A 15,531-nucleotide genomic window follows, 5' to 3' on the forward strand; every position below is an offset into this window, starting at 1 on the left:
TTAATCATCCGGTGTCTCCATCGCCGTAGTCTCCTACCAGGCTGCCTAGCACCGTCGTTCACACAAGCTGCGTAGCCTGATGCAACCGCACTGACCGTAGCCCAGACCTTCGTGTGCGTTTCATCTTCAGCAAATCCCACTGCTTGCCACTTCCAGGGAACAGTGTAGCTGTGAACGCCTCGTTCTCAACATTATCTGCATTGAACCTGCCCTCCTGTTCTGCTTCAACCAGACGGCCCTGGCATCAATGTGACGACCAACCTCCTGGTGTGGCATGGATATGGTTCACTTGCTGACTCTATCTTCCTCTTTCGAAGGTGGCTCGATGTTCATCTGCCAGTGCCTTATAAACATCGAGAAACGTGAGCCTCCGCCAGGAACAGTTGTGGACATGCCTACGTGTCTCATCATGCAGTGGCTGATAAGCCTTCTCACGCTCTCCAGGAGACGAAGTGGGCGCGAAAAAATGACTGCGGAATGAGCGTTGGAAAGCATAGCTAAGGCTCAGCAGACATCCAGCAAAAACCTGGGAGTACGAGTTGCATATTGTTTGCCCCATGTGAAGGAGGCTCCGGTGAAGAGACTTGTTGCCTGGCTAAGCAAAGCCGCAGAATTCGGCCATACTTGGGCTAAGAATACTGTCGCATTTCGTCCGATCTCAGTGGTGATCAGACGAGGGTTAGTATTTGTCAGTAGCGTACCACACTGTGAGACCACACATGACTCGAAAGCCAGATATGGTTATTGGGCTACCGCAATTCTGTATTCTGAAAAGAAGAGATAGAGAGGGAACAGGATAATATTATCCAGAAGATAGAAGCTAGAGTTTCAGTTACAGAGGAGCGGAACACGTAGTGTTCCCGGGCCAATCTGTCGTCAGACTGCTAGTAGTCCGCAACTCCCATCATCTTTGTGGCGCTCGGCGTCTCGGCATCAAGACGCGAAACATCCGTGGTGGGCCGGAGCGTCCTCTGCGCTAGCCTGTTTCTTCGCCGCGTACACGAGTATCCTGCGGAAGACACCCATGGCAGGATGTGACCACTGGCGAGTGCGTCATGGAAGCAAATCAATAAGTCCCTCGCTGGGGGTGCACAAAGCTCTGTTTGCGAAGTTAGTTGAAGCTCGACTCGGACTCGACCGTATCTCAAGGCTTAATTTGCATGCCGAACCAAGCATCAAGGTTGCCTCTAACTCTAAGTCTCGGTTGCTCAGCCCGATTCAACCTCAATACCAGGCTTGACTCACATCTGTCTCGATACCAGGAATTTTTCTTCTGATTTTCTGTAAACCTCGCTCTCTATTCTTGTGTTTACATGGCCGGCTGGCATATATGTATCGAATGTACCGAGATCGCCACCCTATAAAAGGCTGAAACCAGCTGAGTGGTCAGCATCTGCAGTGAAGCTTGTCTTATACATTAAAAGTGTAGGTCGCGTTTCATTAGGTCATGTTGAGCTCCGTTGAGCTCGGAGGCATATTGTGAAGGTGCTTGGAGAAGGCAAATCGATGTTTGAATGAGGGCGCTGCGTATTCAACGTTCACTGGGGAGGCCCTTCCCCGCGCAAGCTCAAGCATTTAAGCCTGAGCTTGTCGCTTCGTAGTCCACCTCCCAGACGCGCGCCCGCGGTATATAAGCGCCTCCCTGGCCAAAATTCAGAACGATCGTCGCGTTGAAGTCAGGCCCTAAGTGTTCGATGCGGTAGCGGTGGTACAGTCCCGTGGAAAACGGCCTTATTGCCATACTTATTCATGAAGGTGCTGAAAAGGTGCAGTGAACATAAGATGCGACTGCTGAGTCCTCCTGTACGTTACATGGCTAGTATTCAAACTGCCACCAGCGCTCATCTTCCACGATTTCTCACTCGTCGTTAACATCTTCGGGTGCCACATACGCTTTACCCATATTACCCGGTCAGAACCGACAAAAAACTTAGGGACAACAATGCACCCCTACTCACCTTGACAAATTCGCGGCATGCCCTCGACTGCGTTGCAGAGTGTCTTAGGGCCCAAGCCTCGGAACATCACAAGGTCGTCTTTGTTGAGCGATACCGACGGCTCATCGAACATCACTTCCTCGAGACTAACGCCGTCCCTGAGGATGAACGAGACGATGTCCACGACGCTGTCATAGGTTCCATGCGGCACGACTACCAGAAAGTTAGCGTGTAAGAGATGAAGCCTGTATAACGCCAGACTCACAGGTCCAGGACTCGTTCCACTTTTCGTTCTTCTGTGCCCAAGCCGGAGATACATAGCTGTCTTGATAGCGGGAAATGAGATTTGCATTCTGCTTCATCAAGCGCGGAGAAAAGATGGCGAGACAGCGTCCGCGAATCCGCGTGCCTGGTGAACGCAAGTGTCTTGACAACCTTCAGGCGAGCTGCAACGTCCGCCCACTGAGTAGGCAAGGACATATATCCCTCGCGGTGGCGCAGTAAAATCCCGAGCTGCAACGATTGCACCGCGTCTAACCGCGCGCCCCTGAAGAAGCGCCCGAAGTAAGGGCGAGGAAGCGCATGTGGAAGCGATAGGCAGAGGTCCAAAGGCTCGCATTCGGGTTTGCCGAGGTAGTAGCCATGCATGAAGCCAGGCACCGGAAAGCGCGTCGGCGGGCGGACGTCTTCCCAGGCCACTATTTGGACACCCGAGCCCCTTCGCGTGTCCGGCCGGATGCACAGCGTTTAGAACTGCCGCACGGGGACGTTGGGGCTCAACCAGTCTTGCGATTGAGCAAAGTCTATTAGGAAATCAGTAAGTTGCACCATACCATCATTCCGTCGGCTTGTTCGCCTGACAAGAACTCCAAACTGTTGTAACAGTTCTGGAAACTCTAAGCGCTCGAGGACCCCAAGGCAAATGTCGACGTTACCCTCCAGCAACAATCGACGAGGGTACGGGAGTTTTGCACAAGTGACCTGCGATGCGGAAAGATCGTCGGCAAGCTCTTTCGCGAAACCAATGTGAAGAGTCTCGAGATGCTGTAGCGATTTCAAGACCAATAGCACATCTTCTGCGCATGAGAAGGGGGTCCTTGGTGGGAATGAGTGAGCGGGGAGCCATACAAGGTGAGTGAGTGTATCTTTGAGCTGGAGCGGTACAAAATTGTTGAGGGTTGTGGAGCGATCGCTTCCACCATGCGTCCTGAGCCGTAGCAGGCGAGGGGCGATCCATTTTGCGCCTATGCTCCGGATCGGGTTCTTTCGGATGTTCTCATGCATTTGGCTTGTATCTTCCACGAAAAAAATTGACAGGGATCCAAGCAGAGGCGCAGTTGCGGTATCGTAGAGTGCACAAGGTTCCAGACCAGCATCCCGAGCACGCACAATGAGCTGAAGAGAGCGAATACGGTGGAGATGTTCGAGCGTAAGCTTCAAAACGGCATGCCTCGTGTCCGAGGTGTCATGCCCTTCGGTATCCGACGCTAGACAGAAAACATACAAGGCGCAATTCCCGGACCGTTCAAGCAGAAGCTTGACCTTGCGTCTCGGTCCGACTACGATGTTGCTCCAAAACCCTGGGCAGCTGAGAGTAACTGCACGCCATCTCCGAGTGACGTCGAGGAACACGTAAGGGCTTTTCCCTTTACGGAGAGCGTACACGATGTCCGATTGCCATTGCGTGAAATGGCGCTCTTTCGTCCGTCTCTCGAACGCGTCGTTTGCATAGAGCACAAGCACATGGGCAAGAATCTCCGTTGGCAGACGATCCACAAGCGGCTGTTTGATGAGGTCGCACATATGGTGTACGCTTATGCAAAGAAAGATGAGACGTGTCATCTGCTGGCTTGTTAGCTACACTCACCGAATAATCGTCCAACGACGTCCCTGCTATGCGTTCAATATGTGCTCGGCGTTCAGGTCACCATGCGCCCCTGAGTGCCGCGGCGCCTACAAGAGATTGCCGCCGCCGGAAACGTAAATTTATTAGCGCCCATATGCTCCTCGAGGTTCTTGTGCGAGTCTTTCATCCGCTGGGAGCATTCGTCGCTGCATAATGCTTTTGGGCTGCCAAATCTTGCAAGCACGCCTATGCTGTCAGTAGCATACAGCGCGAGATGATCACGATATGCCAGTGACCGGATTTGTTCTACCTTGCGCTGGTGAGTACTGTCAACTTACCCTGCCCACGCGTAATATACTCTGGGAAGAACTGACTGATGACAATAGGGAAGAGAGCTGCTTTTGTACAGCTGTGCGTCAGGTGGCAATTGAGTGGCCCTGCTTTCATGCTCGGCTATGTGGGACCGTCAGGATATGACAGGCGTGAGTAGCACCAGTGATATTTCGTGAGTTATTTCCCGGCTCACGTTCATGCTTAGGCAAAATGGCAGCATCCACATGATACCCCTGATCGGAGGCTGGGGCGACAGCCAGTCTGTCGCAAGTTAACCAGTATTTATATCCTCCAGCGCAGCGTCGCTTCTTCGTACCATCCCCGCCCCCGTCGCCTCTTCGCTTGTGATGGTGCCGGCCGCTCTCCTTGCCATTATCTCCGGCGCGCTTGGCTATGCTGTGGCCCAGCAAGCTGCCCTGTCGCCGGCTGCCCTCGCTTATACCCCGCTGAGCTCCCCGTGTCCTGCCAACTTAACTCTAGTCAGGTCCGCAGGAGGCAGGCCCGCAACTCTGAGCCACCAAGAATTGACCTACGTTACTGGGCGGCAGCACAAAGTTCTTCCAGACGCTTGGGAGTCATACCTTTCTTCCGTGGAACATAGCGCCGGTGTACAACACATCTCGCTTCCCCGCTATTTGAAGACCATCCTCGGAGGGCATGGACAGCTCCCGACTTTGGGGATCGCAACGAGCGGTGGAGGCATGCGCGCTGCGATATTCGGCGCGGCCATTCTGGATACACTCGATGCCCGCAATACAACATCAGGCGCCTTAGGAACGGGAGGACTGCTGCAAGCCGCCTCCTACCTCGCGGGCCTGTCCGGCGGCTCCTTCCTTGTGACATCTCTCGTGCAGGCCAACTTCCCGACAATCCCGTCTCTGATCTTCGGCCCCGATTCCAACCCGGGTGGAAATACCTTTGGTGGCTGGCTTAGCGAAATCGGCCTTGAGTCTGTCTCCTCAAATACGACCATACAGGACGATTTCGTCGAGGTCTTGATCGCGGAGGTGGCTGGAAAGCGCGCAGCAGGCTTTCCGGTCACGTTTACGGACGTGTGGTCGCGTGCGCTAGCGAGGCACTTCACCAACGGCACGACTTTGGACAATTTCTTTGCAACGAACGTGACACATGGAGCTGGCTTGACGTGGTCTGGTATCGCCAATTTGTGGGCATAATCCCGTCAATCAAGTATGCAATGTTGCTAATGATTTTCCAGGTCTACATTTCAGAACCACGGCATGCCCTTTCCGATTATCGTCACCAACACGTTATCAAAGTTCGAGAACAATTCAAAAGTCATTCCTGGGAATGACGTACCGCTGACGAATCCCATCTATGAGTTCAACGTCTGTAAGTACGGTGGTCGCACCGACACGGATCTCGCTTGCTGATCCGGAAGCGTAGTCGAAATCGGGTCGTTCGATCCCATGCTGGCTTCATTCGTGCCCACATCACTACTGGGTTCGCAGAACGGAACGTGTGTTACGAACTTCGATCAGGTCTCGCTTGTTACAGCTTCGTCCTCCAACCTATGGAACGAGTTCAACACCTCTGTACGTGACAAGGTTCTATTCGCTCGTGCATCAGCAGCTAACTCGACATTTTAGGCTGCTGCATTGGCTGCTTCCTCTATTGGTCCACTAATCGCAGCCATAAACGAGACATTTCCACAATCTGGCATCCGGCTGGACTCCGCTGCTATTCCTAATCCGTTCATGGGCATTGCACCCAACACGTTCCTTGACAGTAACCAGTCCGTGATTACTTTCGTTGACGGAGGGGAGGACGGCGAGACTATACCTATCCAGCCCATGCTAGTAAAAGCGCGAAGAGTGGACATCGTCATCGCCATCGACGCCGTAATGCGTTTCTCCTTGTTCTCATTCTAGCGACTCGGCTTACGTTCCATGACATTAGGCCGCTGACACAGAGGATAACTTTACGAATGGCAGCTCACTCATCGTACGTACTTCGTCGCCCACGTCCGTATTTCTCAGTGCGCCGACCAACACAACAGTCGACACAACAACGCGCTGCACTCTTCCCGGGCGTGTATTCCTTCCCTCCCGTCCCGTCGAGCCCGGACGTCTTCGCCGCGCACAACCTTACAAAGCGCACCACGTTTTTCGGCTGCAACACCGCACCCGAGGCGCCGCTCGTGGCCTACTTCGCTAATGGTGGCCCCCCGCTTGGTCAGACGCCGCTCACAAACCTCTCCACCTTCACGGACACCTTCACACCGCCGCAGATTCAGGCCATCATGAACCAGGTGTTCGACATCGCGACGCAGGGCATACCGATCAACGAAGTGGAGAAAGATCCCGAGTTCCCTGTTTGTCTTGCGTGTGCTATCGTAGATAGGGCGCGGGCCAGGGCAGGCGAGAGGAGAACCGGGGTGTGCGAGACCTGTCTGGCGAGATACTGCTTCAGCTAAGGGCTATATAATCTTAACGTAAGGACTTTATCATCGAGTCTCTCAAGGACACATCTGGAAACCTATTTTCCCAGTAAATTAATTGATGCAACGAGGTGTAAGACAAACAATGAGTGTACAACAGGGTCAGCAAAACGAGCGTGAGTAATTATCCTGTGTCTCCATCCTTCGCACCAGGACTTGAAGGACTCGGCGTCTGTGAGGACGGCGAGCTCAACTTTAGCTTGATCTTCTTCGGACCCTCCTCAGGCGTCTTTGCACTAGCAAGCTTGATCGTGACCGCGCCCGGGGGCTTGTCCTTGTCCTTGTCCGGCGTGCCCGGGCTTGCTCCAGCAGTGGGTTTCTTCGACTTGTTCGCTAGCCGCTCGAGCAGGCCGTCATCCTCATCTTCGCGCCGTCGCTTGAGGCCCACGCCGAGCTCACCCAGCAGCTCCTTCGACGGCGAAGGCAGATCGGTCCCTGCAACGAGCGACTCCAGCAAGCTATCTTCAGGATCCTCAGCCACATCTGGCGTGGGCTTCCCGATGGCAATCTGCCGGTGCTGTATTCGGGGGCTGGCAGGCACGCCCTGTTCTCCCTGCGATGCCGGGCGCAGAATAGTGCCCTGAGTCGCCGATGTGTCTTCCGCCGGCGCAGCTGCACTTCCATCGTCGCCGTCGCCGTAGTCTCCTACCAGGCTGCCTAGCGCCGCCGATCGCACAAGCTGCGGAGCCTGATGCAGCCGCACCGGCCGTATCCCAGACCCTCGTGCACGCTTCCTCTTCAGCAAACTCTGCTGCTTGCCACTTCCAGGGAACAGTGTAGCTGTGAATGCCTCGTCGTCATCGTCATCTGCATTGAACCAATCTTCCTCTTCTGCCTCGACCAGACGGCCCTGGCCCCACCGTCGTGGTCCGCCGGGAATGGGTCTGACAAACGTTAGTAGGGCGATCGACCTCCGGATTGCATGGAGATCACTCACTTGTCAGCCTTCTCTTCCTCTTTCGGAGGCGGCTCGATGTTCATCTCCCAGCGTCTGATGAACGCCGAGAAACGTGGACCTCCGAGAGCAGTCGCGGACAGCTCCCGGATTTTGCCTTCGTGTTTCGTCATGCAGTGACTGATGAGCTCTTTCATGTTCTCCTGGAAGTAGGGTGAGCACGACAGGCGACACGCACAGCACGGTAGACTGCGTACCTTGCGGATATGCTCAAAGAACTCTTGGCAAGTGGAACTAAGGAGGTTATCCCGGCGTGACTCACGTAGTGTGAGATCGAGTATCGGACCCAGCGCATCGACCTTGATCAAGTGACTGAAGAGGTTTCGGTTGTTGAGCCGAAGCAGCACGCGAAAGAACCGGAAAGCGGCTAGATAAAAGCAGACGAATCAGTACGCGGCCCATGCCACGCGAGAGGTAAGGTGCGCACCCAGTCTCAAGTGTTTATCTTTCGCTCTCAGGATAGACGCCACATGCGTTGCGATGGAGGATGATAGCATGAAGAAGTGACTGCGGAACGAGTGTTGGAGAGCAAAGCTAGAAAGCAAATCGCATAAATGCAAATATAGGTTAGTCCGTTCACGAGAGAGTGTCAGATTTGCGTCTAAGATTAGTTGTCAGGATAATTCCGATCCGAGATTGATGAAGCAGCGTACCGGTAACATTCTTGAAGTCCGGAAAATTAAGCAAGGGGTGAAATAGCACGTCGACGCAGTGCTTATAGAAGTAGTCCATAAAGCGCTCCGTTCCTGGATCGTCCTTCGGTCGTTGGAAGACTTTGGCACCCATCGGCTAATTCCTCGGTTAGTCAGGATCGTATGACTGCGAGTGACACACACATGTTCCATCCCATTATCTTGTGGTACCTCCATCATTGCTCTGATCGACTCTGATATTTGGCTCTGGACAGCCAGGTCTCGACTTCTGACCAGAACACGACACATCACGGAGAGGACAGTGTCATACTCGATCTTTCGTGCCGGATTTTTGTCATCTATGGGACCGAGCTGCTTCAAGACGTGGTTGCGAACACCGTTGAGATCGTGATCCAGAAGCGTAGTGAGGATCTCGCCGGCAGCTGAGATCATCTGGAGCCCTTCTGGGTCGCTGTCCGGTTGGCCGAGGCCCCATTGCACAGAGAACAGTATTCCGCGATCGCAGAGCGTCCTGAATAGCGCCATACGAGCAGGTAGCTGTACGTTCTTGCCCATGGCGCACAGTTGTTGAATCAGCAATAACACCTCCTTCCGCCGTTTGAGCTCGGCCTCGGACATTCGTCGTTTCGGCGATCCGTTCTGATGGGACACATCGCTGGGCTGGTCCACGTCCATCTTCTCTCCTTCTGGCTTCGGTCGTTCCGGTTCTTTGCCCTTCGAAACCAAGTTCTTCAGCATCTCCTCGTCCAGGAAGATCCCAACGACCTCTCGTAGGAACGTCTGGTCGTTTTGCACGTGATTAATGATATCGATCTGGTTGAAGAGAATACACGAGTTTAGGACGTTGAAGGTTGAGTCGTCGATGGCGCGCGCGAGTACCACATCTTTGAGGAACTGTAGTCGATAAGTATGATGGATCTTCCTCTGGACGCCCTCGTCCCGTATAGGTATAGGTTGGTGGAAGCGGGACGTCTGATGCAGGAACTCGCGATAGTTGGCCTTGTGAGTGGGGAACTCTGGATCGTCTGTGGCAGGTGATCAGAGAAATCTTACTGACAAAGATTAATTTGCGCCACGGACATTCGAGCATGCCGACAACTCCGGAGAATAGTTCGTCTTCTAGGATGTGTTCGTACAGGGTATGATCGTTCAACATGACTAGGGAGACGTCAGAGTATAGCACTGATAGAACAACAAGAGCACGCACGTATTGATTGCATACAGCTACATAGGGTGTGAAGGTTCTCAATGCTCTCGAGATCTTCGGCCTGGCTGAAGACTTCAACTAGAGCCCTGACGTAGTTCTTCCGGGACAGTCAGATTAGCAGCTTCGCGGTTTCATTTCCGGCTTACCTCGTTCTGAATAATCTCGCATACACGCTCCTTGAGGGCAGGCATACGCGTGATAGTCTTCATCGCCTTGTCGATCTCAGTAATAGTCCCCAGTGCGGGCTTTGGAAGGCCACCACCACGCATAAGGGCATTGGCGACGAGAGACGGCTCGGGACCAATGAGGGGCGATGACGACAGACCTGGTCCCGTTAGTGTCGACCTCGGGTGTGCCAGAGAAGAGGACACAGACCAGATGTGAGATGCCTCTGTACATCCTGAATAAAGTTCCACACCTCTGCACAACCTTCTGGGTCCTGGAAGCTGAGAGCATAGTCCACGCCGTCCGGTTCGGTCCACACAATCAGCGTGTCTGTCAGACGACCAAAATCACTACCAGGAAGGCCCGACGCGTTACAGCTACCCACCTTGCTGTCGCTGGTAGACGTCGCTAGAGCGTATCGTGGTTGTGAGAATGACTTGATTGAAGTCCGCCTCGGAGCGTGCGATGAGAAACGCCTCGTTTTCGTGAAAGTCGCCAAAACAAAACGCGGTACCCTGGTCAACCCACCGTGCTCCGATAAGCTCGTACACCTTGACACGCTTGAGATCGTGGCCCTCGTCCTCGGCCCACTGTTGGCTGTCGTCCCCCGAGCTCGAGCCGTCCACTTGAGTCTGCTCGGACGCGTCAATGGCTCCGGCTTCTACTCCGTCCCCCTCGGGCCCGTCCGCATCCAGCAGTATCCCCGCAGACTGCAGCATTTTATCCGCGTCACTCGACCGTCCATCGATCCTCGAGGGTCCCTCGTATTCTCGGGCGTCCTGCTTGCTTGGCGAGTCTGGCTGCGGTGGAGGCTGCTGGTGCGTGCTCGTGCTGGACTCGGCGAGGACAACCGTCTGAGTATTGTTAGCAGCAGGGCCACTGCTCATGACGGTGTCGTGCCCGCAGGTATGGTTGCTATCGGTTATTTGGGCAGCGCGACGGGTTTGTGTTGATTTCTCGGGGAAAGACGTGAACGGTGGACGTGGGAGTCGATGTTTGAGTCGCGTTTCCCCTTCGCCGCCTCTCTTTGCCTTTTTTGGGCTCCGACCTCCACACCGCAACGCTCATTATCCACACGCAGCATACAACGTCCGCGACGGCGGCGAAGACACTGCGGGCAGCCATGAAGCATTGGCTCATGAAAGCGGAGCCAGACTCCCGTATCGTAAAGGGGAAGGATGTTAAGGTACCAAGTTAGGTCTCAGGCGCAAGTCTCAACTCCTGACACACGGACACAGTTTAGCGTAGACGACTTTGAGGCTATGAATACCACGCCATGGGAGGGTGTAAGAAATGCTGAAGCACGCAACCTCATGAAAGAAATGCAGATTGGCGATAGAGTGAGTTCAGATTCTCCCACTCACTGCCAAACCAAGCTGACCACCGAGCAGGTGCTGTTCTACCACTCAAACTGCAAGAATCCAGGTACATCGTCTTGTGTAACTTTATCAATCCTTGGTAGATCTGAAAGCCCATTGTCTAAGGCATAGCAGCATTTGCCGAGGTAAGCATGGTGCCAATAGTTGCATCTTACTTCCACTCATCGTGATCTTCAGGTTTCGAAACAAGCCTACCCAGATTGTACGCATATCACATTTATGTTCCATTTGGCCACACACTCATAAGGCTAGGAACTTTGAGATACGGCATGGGACCCGTAAGCTGCTTCTCATATCACCACCCCCTCCTGACTAACCTTGTTCTGCGCAGCTCGCATCCATACTATGACCAGGTACGTGCATGCCGGTCCCTCGTGCAAGTTCATCGCTATACGTCACCTCTAGAAAAGCGATAAGGAAAACCCTAAGTGGTATATGGTCGATTTGACGTTCAATGCTCGTGCAAAGCATTTCGTGCCACTCTCGCTGCTAAAGCGTATCGCGGCGTCACCGCCCTCTGGGCCACCTCCTGACGTCGAGTTTATCGGAGAAGATGGAATGAAGGCTATTAAAGGTACGCACTCTTTTCTCCTGACGTGAGCTGTTCGCACCAGTTTTGACCGAATGACTGCTACAGAGATGGCTTTGATCAACCGTGGCAGACTGAGCGTTCAGTACGTCGAACAGACGACCTGGTCCGTCATAGAGGAGCTCGCCGACTCGGGAGGCTGGGAAGACGAAACAGTTAAGAGGGGGAAGGGGGCGGGCACAAATGGAACCAAGGAAACGAAGAGGGTGCGGCCGGGTCGCGCAGCCAAGGCTAAGGTGCACGATGAGCGGGAAGGCCCTGCAGAAGCAGACACCGTGGCTGGAGAAGGCAGTGGTGACCAAGTAGAAGAAGAGGATGTAAAGAAATCTACGGCTGCAACATCTGCCGGCAAGAAGAGGAAGGCCGAAGTTGAACAGCTCCCTGACGCCCAGCCTCTGCGACGGTCAACTCGCACACGAAAGTGAGCCTTTCATAATCTTTGGAACCGCGGAGCCATTCGCAACACCGTCGCGTAATTGTATGCAAATGCGTGTTGGAGTGCAAGCATGTCAACAACATCGATAATAGCATCTATAAAACAACAAGCTACGAAAGCATGGTATATAGCAGATTGTGCGTTGCAGATGGGTGTAAGATGGTTCAGAGCATTGCCCTCTAACTCGAGAGCTTTTAGTTGATTCCGAGGAGCTTGACCTCTGCAAGACATCGTCAGTCGTCGCCCTCGGCAAGAAGTCACAACACAACATACCGAAGATGAGGGTAGAGTTAGCAGGAATACCGCCCTGGGCACGCTTGCCGTACGCAAGAGTAGAGGGGATAGTGAGTAGACGCTCACCACCGACTTGCATGCCCGCGATACCCATGTCCCAGCCCTTAATGACCTCACCCTTGCCGAGCTTGAACTTGAACGGCTCGCCCTTGGTATTTGAATCGAAAACCTTGCCGTTCTGGAGCTTGCCAACGTAGCGTACCTTGACCAGGTTGCCGGCCTTGGCAGCAGGGCCGGTACCGACCTTGTGGTCCTGGATTTTAAGGCCGCCATCGAGGGTCTTGACTTCATCAGCGCCACTTTTTTTCTTCTCCTCCTTCTTTGGCTGCTCCTTCTTCTTCTTCTTCTCATCGGCCTTGGACTTCTCGGTCTCCTTCTCCGCGCCCGCGGCGACAGCCTTGCCGTCCTCAGCCTTGAGCTTCTTGCTCAACTTCTTCTGCTGTGCCTTGGATAGCTTAGGCTCTTCAGTCTCTGTTGAGTCTTCATCGCGGGGACGCTTCTTGGACTCGGTTTTCTGGGACATCTGGGGCTCGTCGGCGATTTCCTCGAAGCGGCTGCTAAAGGTTAGTCCTGGGAAGTCATAGGATGGCAGAGAATAGCTTACTGTGAGTCACCCTCAAGATCCTCGTCATCAAGCTCATCAGCATCGATCTCGACGTCCGAGCTAACGTCCTCTAAACGGTATGCCTCCTCATCAGAGTCGAAATTATCCTCATCCTCACCACCATACGGATCTCGAGGAGATTGGTCTGCGAAAATTTGTTAGACAACAGAGAATTACTGAGAACTGTAGCGCCTACCAATGTAGTTTCCTGTCAGGTAGACAGTGCTTAAAGAGCGAAGTCAGGCAAAGCAATAGACCATACAATGAGATTTACGCACTTCTTGCCGGTGTTCTCGAGAATAACACCTTCTTCCCCCTCCAAAATCAGGTCAACAGTGGTTTGCTCAATCTGGGAAGAAATTAGTGTCTAGAAACGAAGTAGTTAGAAGTGATAGGAAAGCATGCCTTGCCGGGGGTAAGAGAGCAAAGGACAGTAGTCACAGGCTCAACGCCATCTTCGTCCGCCTCATCCTCCTCCTCGTCTTGTTCACCGCTGCGCGGCTCGCGGTAAGTCAGTTTGACAGAAGTACGAGCGTTCTCGTCCGCGAGCTCGTCACCGAGCGCAACGTTCGTAATTCTGAGGTCGGCGGGAGGAACGACAGACTCCTGTTGGCCAGGCTTGAGCTCGAGACTCCTGTAGACAAGAACATCGGCATTTATTTTCTGATTGCTGTGAGACTGCCTAGACAAACCAGATGGTAATGGCGACGACCATTTTTACGAAGTGCAAAAGAAGTCCGGAAAGTGCAATGGTTAGAAGCGCTAGACAAACTTCAGCCAGTGACGCTCAAGGTCCAAATAAAGAACCGAATAAACGCGCGTGTCCACCACGTTTTCGTAGCTATCCCCGTCTCTTTGATCTCTAATCCTTGCGTCTCCTTCTATTCTTACAAATTCGTTTACCATACATAGATTGTCACTGATGGAGTGTCGCGTAAGTCCCATGACACTGCCCGTTAGTGTAGCGAGTTAGTTTCACGGTTATGCATCAAGCGCACGCCGCTATCCGCGGCTATCGTCCTCTGCGAAAGCTTAGGGAAAGCTATCAAGAGTAAGGCATTCTATTCCGCCGCCTGAGCTTGATGGCCTTACATGACACGTTAAGGCTCGTCGCGGGAACCTGCCACAGGAAGTTCGTTGCAGAGGTGGCTTTGGACGGTTCAACATTAATATTAGATTGGCAATCCCCAATCCTTGTACTTAACGCGCAGATTCTGCACCGCCTATTCGTCAGTCTACATCGTGCAAATCCTGCGCTAGTGCTCGAATACTCGCTGAGGAGAGGGGTGCGCGCCATGAACCGGAATAGCGACTATCGCCCAAGTTATCTCTCACGACGTCTCGTCGCTCTTGCCAAGCGTACCGAGAACTACTGCTGCAGTGAGTTTCGGACCACACCTCAAAACTACGACAAAGCGCGTGTTGATAACTCATGGGCACGATTGGTTTTAGGAGATAGCAGATTCAGAACACGCTCTCCCGGTCTCAAGCCAATGCGGCGGCGATGATGTCTCATGGCCTCATTCAGTCCACTCAACTGCCGTCGCAACAGAAGAACTGTCCAGTAAATCTTATTTGTAAGGCATTGATGCGCCGATGTGTATGCATATGCTCAGCGTCGCATGTCCCCCGGGTATGATAGAAAAGCTCTGAGCAATCTCCGACGCCCACAAACAATATGTATGACATGAGCGAACATGAAAACAGTATAGAAGTCAGCATTTCAGCCCTCTAGGAGCTATACTCACTCACAACCGCCATGAAGATCTATCTTGCGTCCACCGCTCCAATCAACCCAGCAAACGTGCCATCCAAACTCACACGCGCGCAAGTTTGGGAAGGCCTGAAAATCAAGGCTCACAGCCCCTTTCGCTTCGTTCCAATCATAGAGAAATGCAGAGTGGTCGAGGAACATGGCACAGGCCTCACTTGTGTTGTGCAGTTTGGGCCTGGCACTGGCCCGCCGGGCAAGACCACGGAGGTCGTGACCTTCGGGGGCGAAGTCTATGTACGTATCCTCCAGACCTTCACGATTGGTCTCAGACTGATGTTTGGGTCCCACAGGCAGAATCCCAATGGTCGATGCCGGGACCGTCATCTCGAACATTGTTCGGATGGAGACGGTGAAACTGACCTCTATCTAACGTATAACCATACCTGGAATTTTCCTGAGATTCATCCGGGATCTCCTGAAGAGAAGGAGAAGAGAGAGCAAATGAAATGGTCTATAAATGAATCGATGGCGGTCGCGGTGTCAATCAATGAATTACGCGATTTGGTTCAGGAAGGGGAAGTTGAGGTATAATAGTTGTTAGAGTGGCAATAATGGAAAGGCTTCCGGGGCGTCGCATTGAGCTCTCTCCCTCTCTAATAGTGCTGCACCATGTCTCGGATCATTTTACACTCTACGTAGCTGCAAGAGGTGAATATAGATATAAATCTATAATCAACTGTGACGAGGGTACGACAACCACAATTTTGAAAGACTCCGATCGACTCCTGACAAACTCCAGATCTTGCGATCTGCAAAAATCATTGCGTGTGTGTCGCGCAAAGTTCAGGAATGTATATTTTGTTTCAAGATATCTCGTTGTAGCCAAAACTATCAGTCAGGCGGCCAGGGGGGGGGGGTGGTTCCAGGACGTGTATAGTATGAAGATTTTGCGGTTCCATGC

General features: G+C 53.1%; 5 protein-coding genes across 5 annotated transcripts; 3 read left to right on the forward strand and 2 right to left on the reverse strand.

Moving 5' to 3' along the window:
• Window positions 1-2,207: 2,207 nt before the first annotated feature.
• Window positions 2,208-4,121, reverse strand: PHACADRAFT_250808 (uncharacterized protein). Its single transcript, XM_007392466.1, has one exon. It carries the CDS (start codon window positions 3,738-3,740, stop codon window positions 2,685-2,687), a length of 1,056 nt encoding a protein of 351 aa, XP_007392528.1. The 5' UTR covers window positions 3,741-4,121; the 3' UTR covers window positions 2,208-2,684.
• Window positions 4,122-4,365: 244 nt separating this feature from the next.
• PHACADRAFT_250811 (uncharacterized protein) lies at window positions 4,366-6,651 on the forward strand. The gene is made up of 6 exons (XM_007392467.1): window positions 4,366-5,281; window positions 5,333-5,466; window positions 5,521-5,669; window positions 5,724-5,975; window positions 6,034-6,078; window positions 6,134-6,651. The coding sequence occupies exons 1-6, from the start codon at window positions 4,464-4,466 to the stop codon at window positions 6,548-6,550; spliced, it is 1,815 nt and encodes a 604-aa protein (XP_007392529.1). The 5' UTR covers window positions 4,366-4,463; the 3' UTR covers window positions 6,551-6,651.
• Window positions 6,631-10,467, reverse strand: PHACADRAFT_250812 (uncharacterized protein). Its single transcript, XM_007392468.1, has 11 exons — window positions 9,940-10,467; window positions 9,765-9,884; window positions 9,536-9,714; window positions 9,390-9,486; window positions 9,263-9,340; window positions 8,366-9,207; window positions 8,183-8,318; window positions 7,957-8,130; window positions 7,727-7,896; window positions 7,512-7,672; window positions 6,631-7,458 (listed from the first exon to the last, which is right to left on the reverse strand). Exons 1-11 carry the CDS (start codon window positions 10,439-10,441, stop codon window positions 6,699-6,701), a joined length of 3,219 nt encoding a protein of 1,072 aa, XP_007392530.1. The 5' UTR covers window positions 10,442-10,467; the 3' UTR covers window positions 6,631-6,698.
• Window positions 10,468-10,596: 129 nt separating this feature from the next.
• On the forward strand, window positions 10,597-13,242 carry PHACADRAFT_115365 (uncharacterized protein). The gene is made up of 9 exons (XM_007392469.1): window positions 10,597-10,740; window positions 10,793-10,894; window positions 10,946-10,979; window positions 11,039-11,058; window positions 11,111-11,139; window positions 11,200-11,211; window positions 11,265-11,286; window positions 11,339-11,507; window positions 11,571-13,242. The coding sequence occupies exons 1-9, from the start codon at window positions 10,678-10,680 to the stop codon at window positions 11,945-11,947; spliced, it is 828 nt and encodes a 275-aa protein (XP_007392531.1). The 5' UTR covers window positions 10,597-10,677; the 3' UTR covers window positions 11,948-13,242.
• Window positions 13,243-14,546: 1,304 nt separating this feature from the next.
• Window positions 14,547-15,281, forward strand: PHACADRAFT_170567 (uncharacterized protein). Its single transcript, XM_007392470.1, has one exon. The coding sequence runs from the start codon at window positions 14,616-14,618 to the stop codon at window positions 15,159-15,161; it is 546 nt and encodes a 181-aa protein (XP_007392532.1). The 5' UTR covers window positions 14,547-14,615; the 3' UTR covers window positions 15,162-15,281.
• The last annotated feature ends 250 nt before the right edge of the window (window positions 15,282-15,531 follow it).

The sequence above is a fragment of the Phanerochaete carnosa genome (assembly GCF_000300595.1).
Source record: "Phanerochaete carnosa HHB-10118-sp unplaced genomic scaffold PHACAscaffold_2, whole genome shotgun sequence".
Taxonomy (NCBI): domain Eukaryota; kingdom Fungi; phylum Basidiomycota; class Agaricomycetes; order Polyporales; family Phanerochaetaceae; genus Phanerochaete; species Phanerochaete carnosa.

Bases quoted from the DNA above. Each gene is read 5' to 3' on its own strand.
- PHACADRAFT_250808 (XM_007392466.1), bottom strand. From the start codon at position 3,740: ATGTGCGACCTCATCAAACAGCCGCTTGTGGATCGTCTGCCAACGGAG.
- PHACADRAFT_250811 (XM_007392467.1), top strand. From the start codon at position 4,464: ATGGTGCCGGCCGCTCTCCTTGCCATTATCTCCGGCGCGCTTGGCTAT. The intron at 5,282-5,332 runs GTGGGCATAATC...ATGATTTTCCAG, and splicing joins TGGTCTGGTATCGCCAATTT to GTCTACATTTCAGAACCACG. The intron at 5,670-5,723 runs GTACGTGACAAG...TCGACATTTTAG, and splicing joins GGAACGAGTTCAACACCTCT to GCTGCTGCATTGGCTGCTTC.
- PHACADRAFT_250812 (XM_007392468.1), bottom strand. From the start codon at position 10,441: ATGAGCAGTGGCCCTGCTGCTAACAATACTCAGACGGTTGTCCTCGCC. The intron at 9,885-9,939 runs GTGGGTAGCTGT...GTCGTCTGACAG, and splicing joins CGTCTACCAGCGACAGCAAG to ACACGCTGATTGTGTGGACC. The intron at 9,341-9,389 runs GTGCGTGCTCTT...ACGTCTCCCTAG, and splicing joins TAGCTGTATGCAATCAATAC to TCATGTTGAACGATCATACC.
- PHACADRAFT_115365 (XM_007392469.1), top strand. From the start codon at position 10,678: ATGAAGCATTGGCTCATGAAAGCGGAGCCAGACTCCCGTATCGTAAAG. The intron at 10,741-10,792 runs GTACCAAGTTAG...ACACGGACACAG, and splicing joins TAAAGGGGAAGGATGTTAAG to TTTAGCGTAGACGACTTTGA. The intron at 11,059-11,110 runs GTAAGCATGGTG...CGTGATCTTCAG, and splicing joins GCATAGCAGCATTTGCCGAG to GTTTCGAAACAAGCCTACCC.
- PHACADRAFT_170567 (XM_007392470.1), top strand. From the start codon at position 14,616: ATGAAGATCTATCTTGCGTCCACCGCTCCAATCAACCCAGCAAACGTG.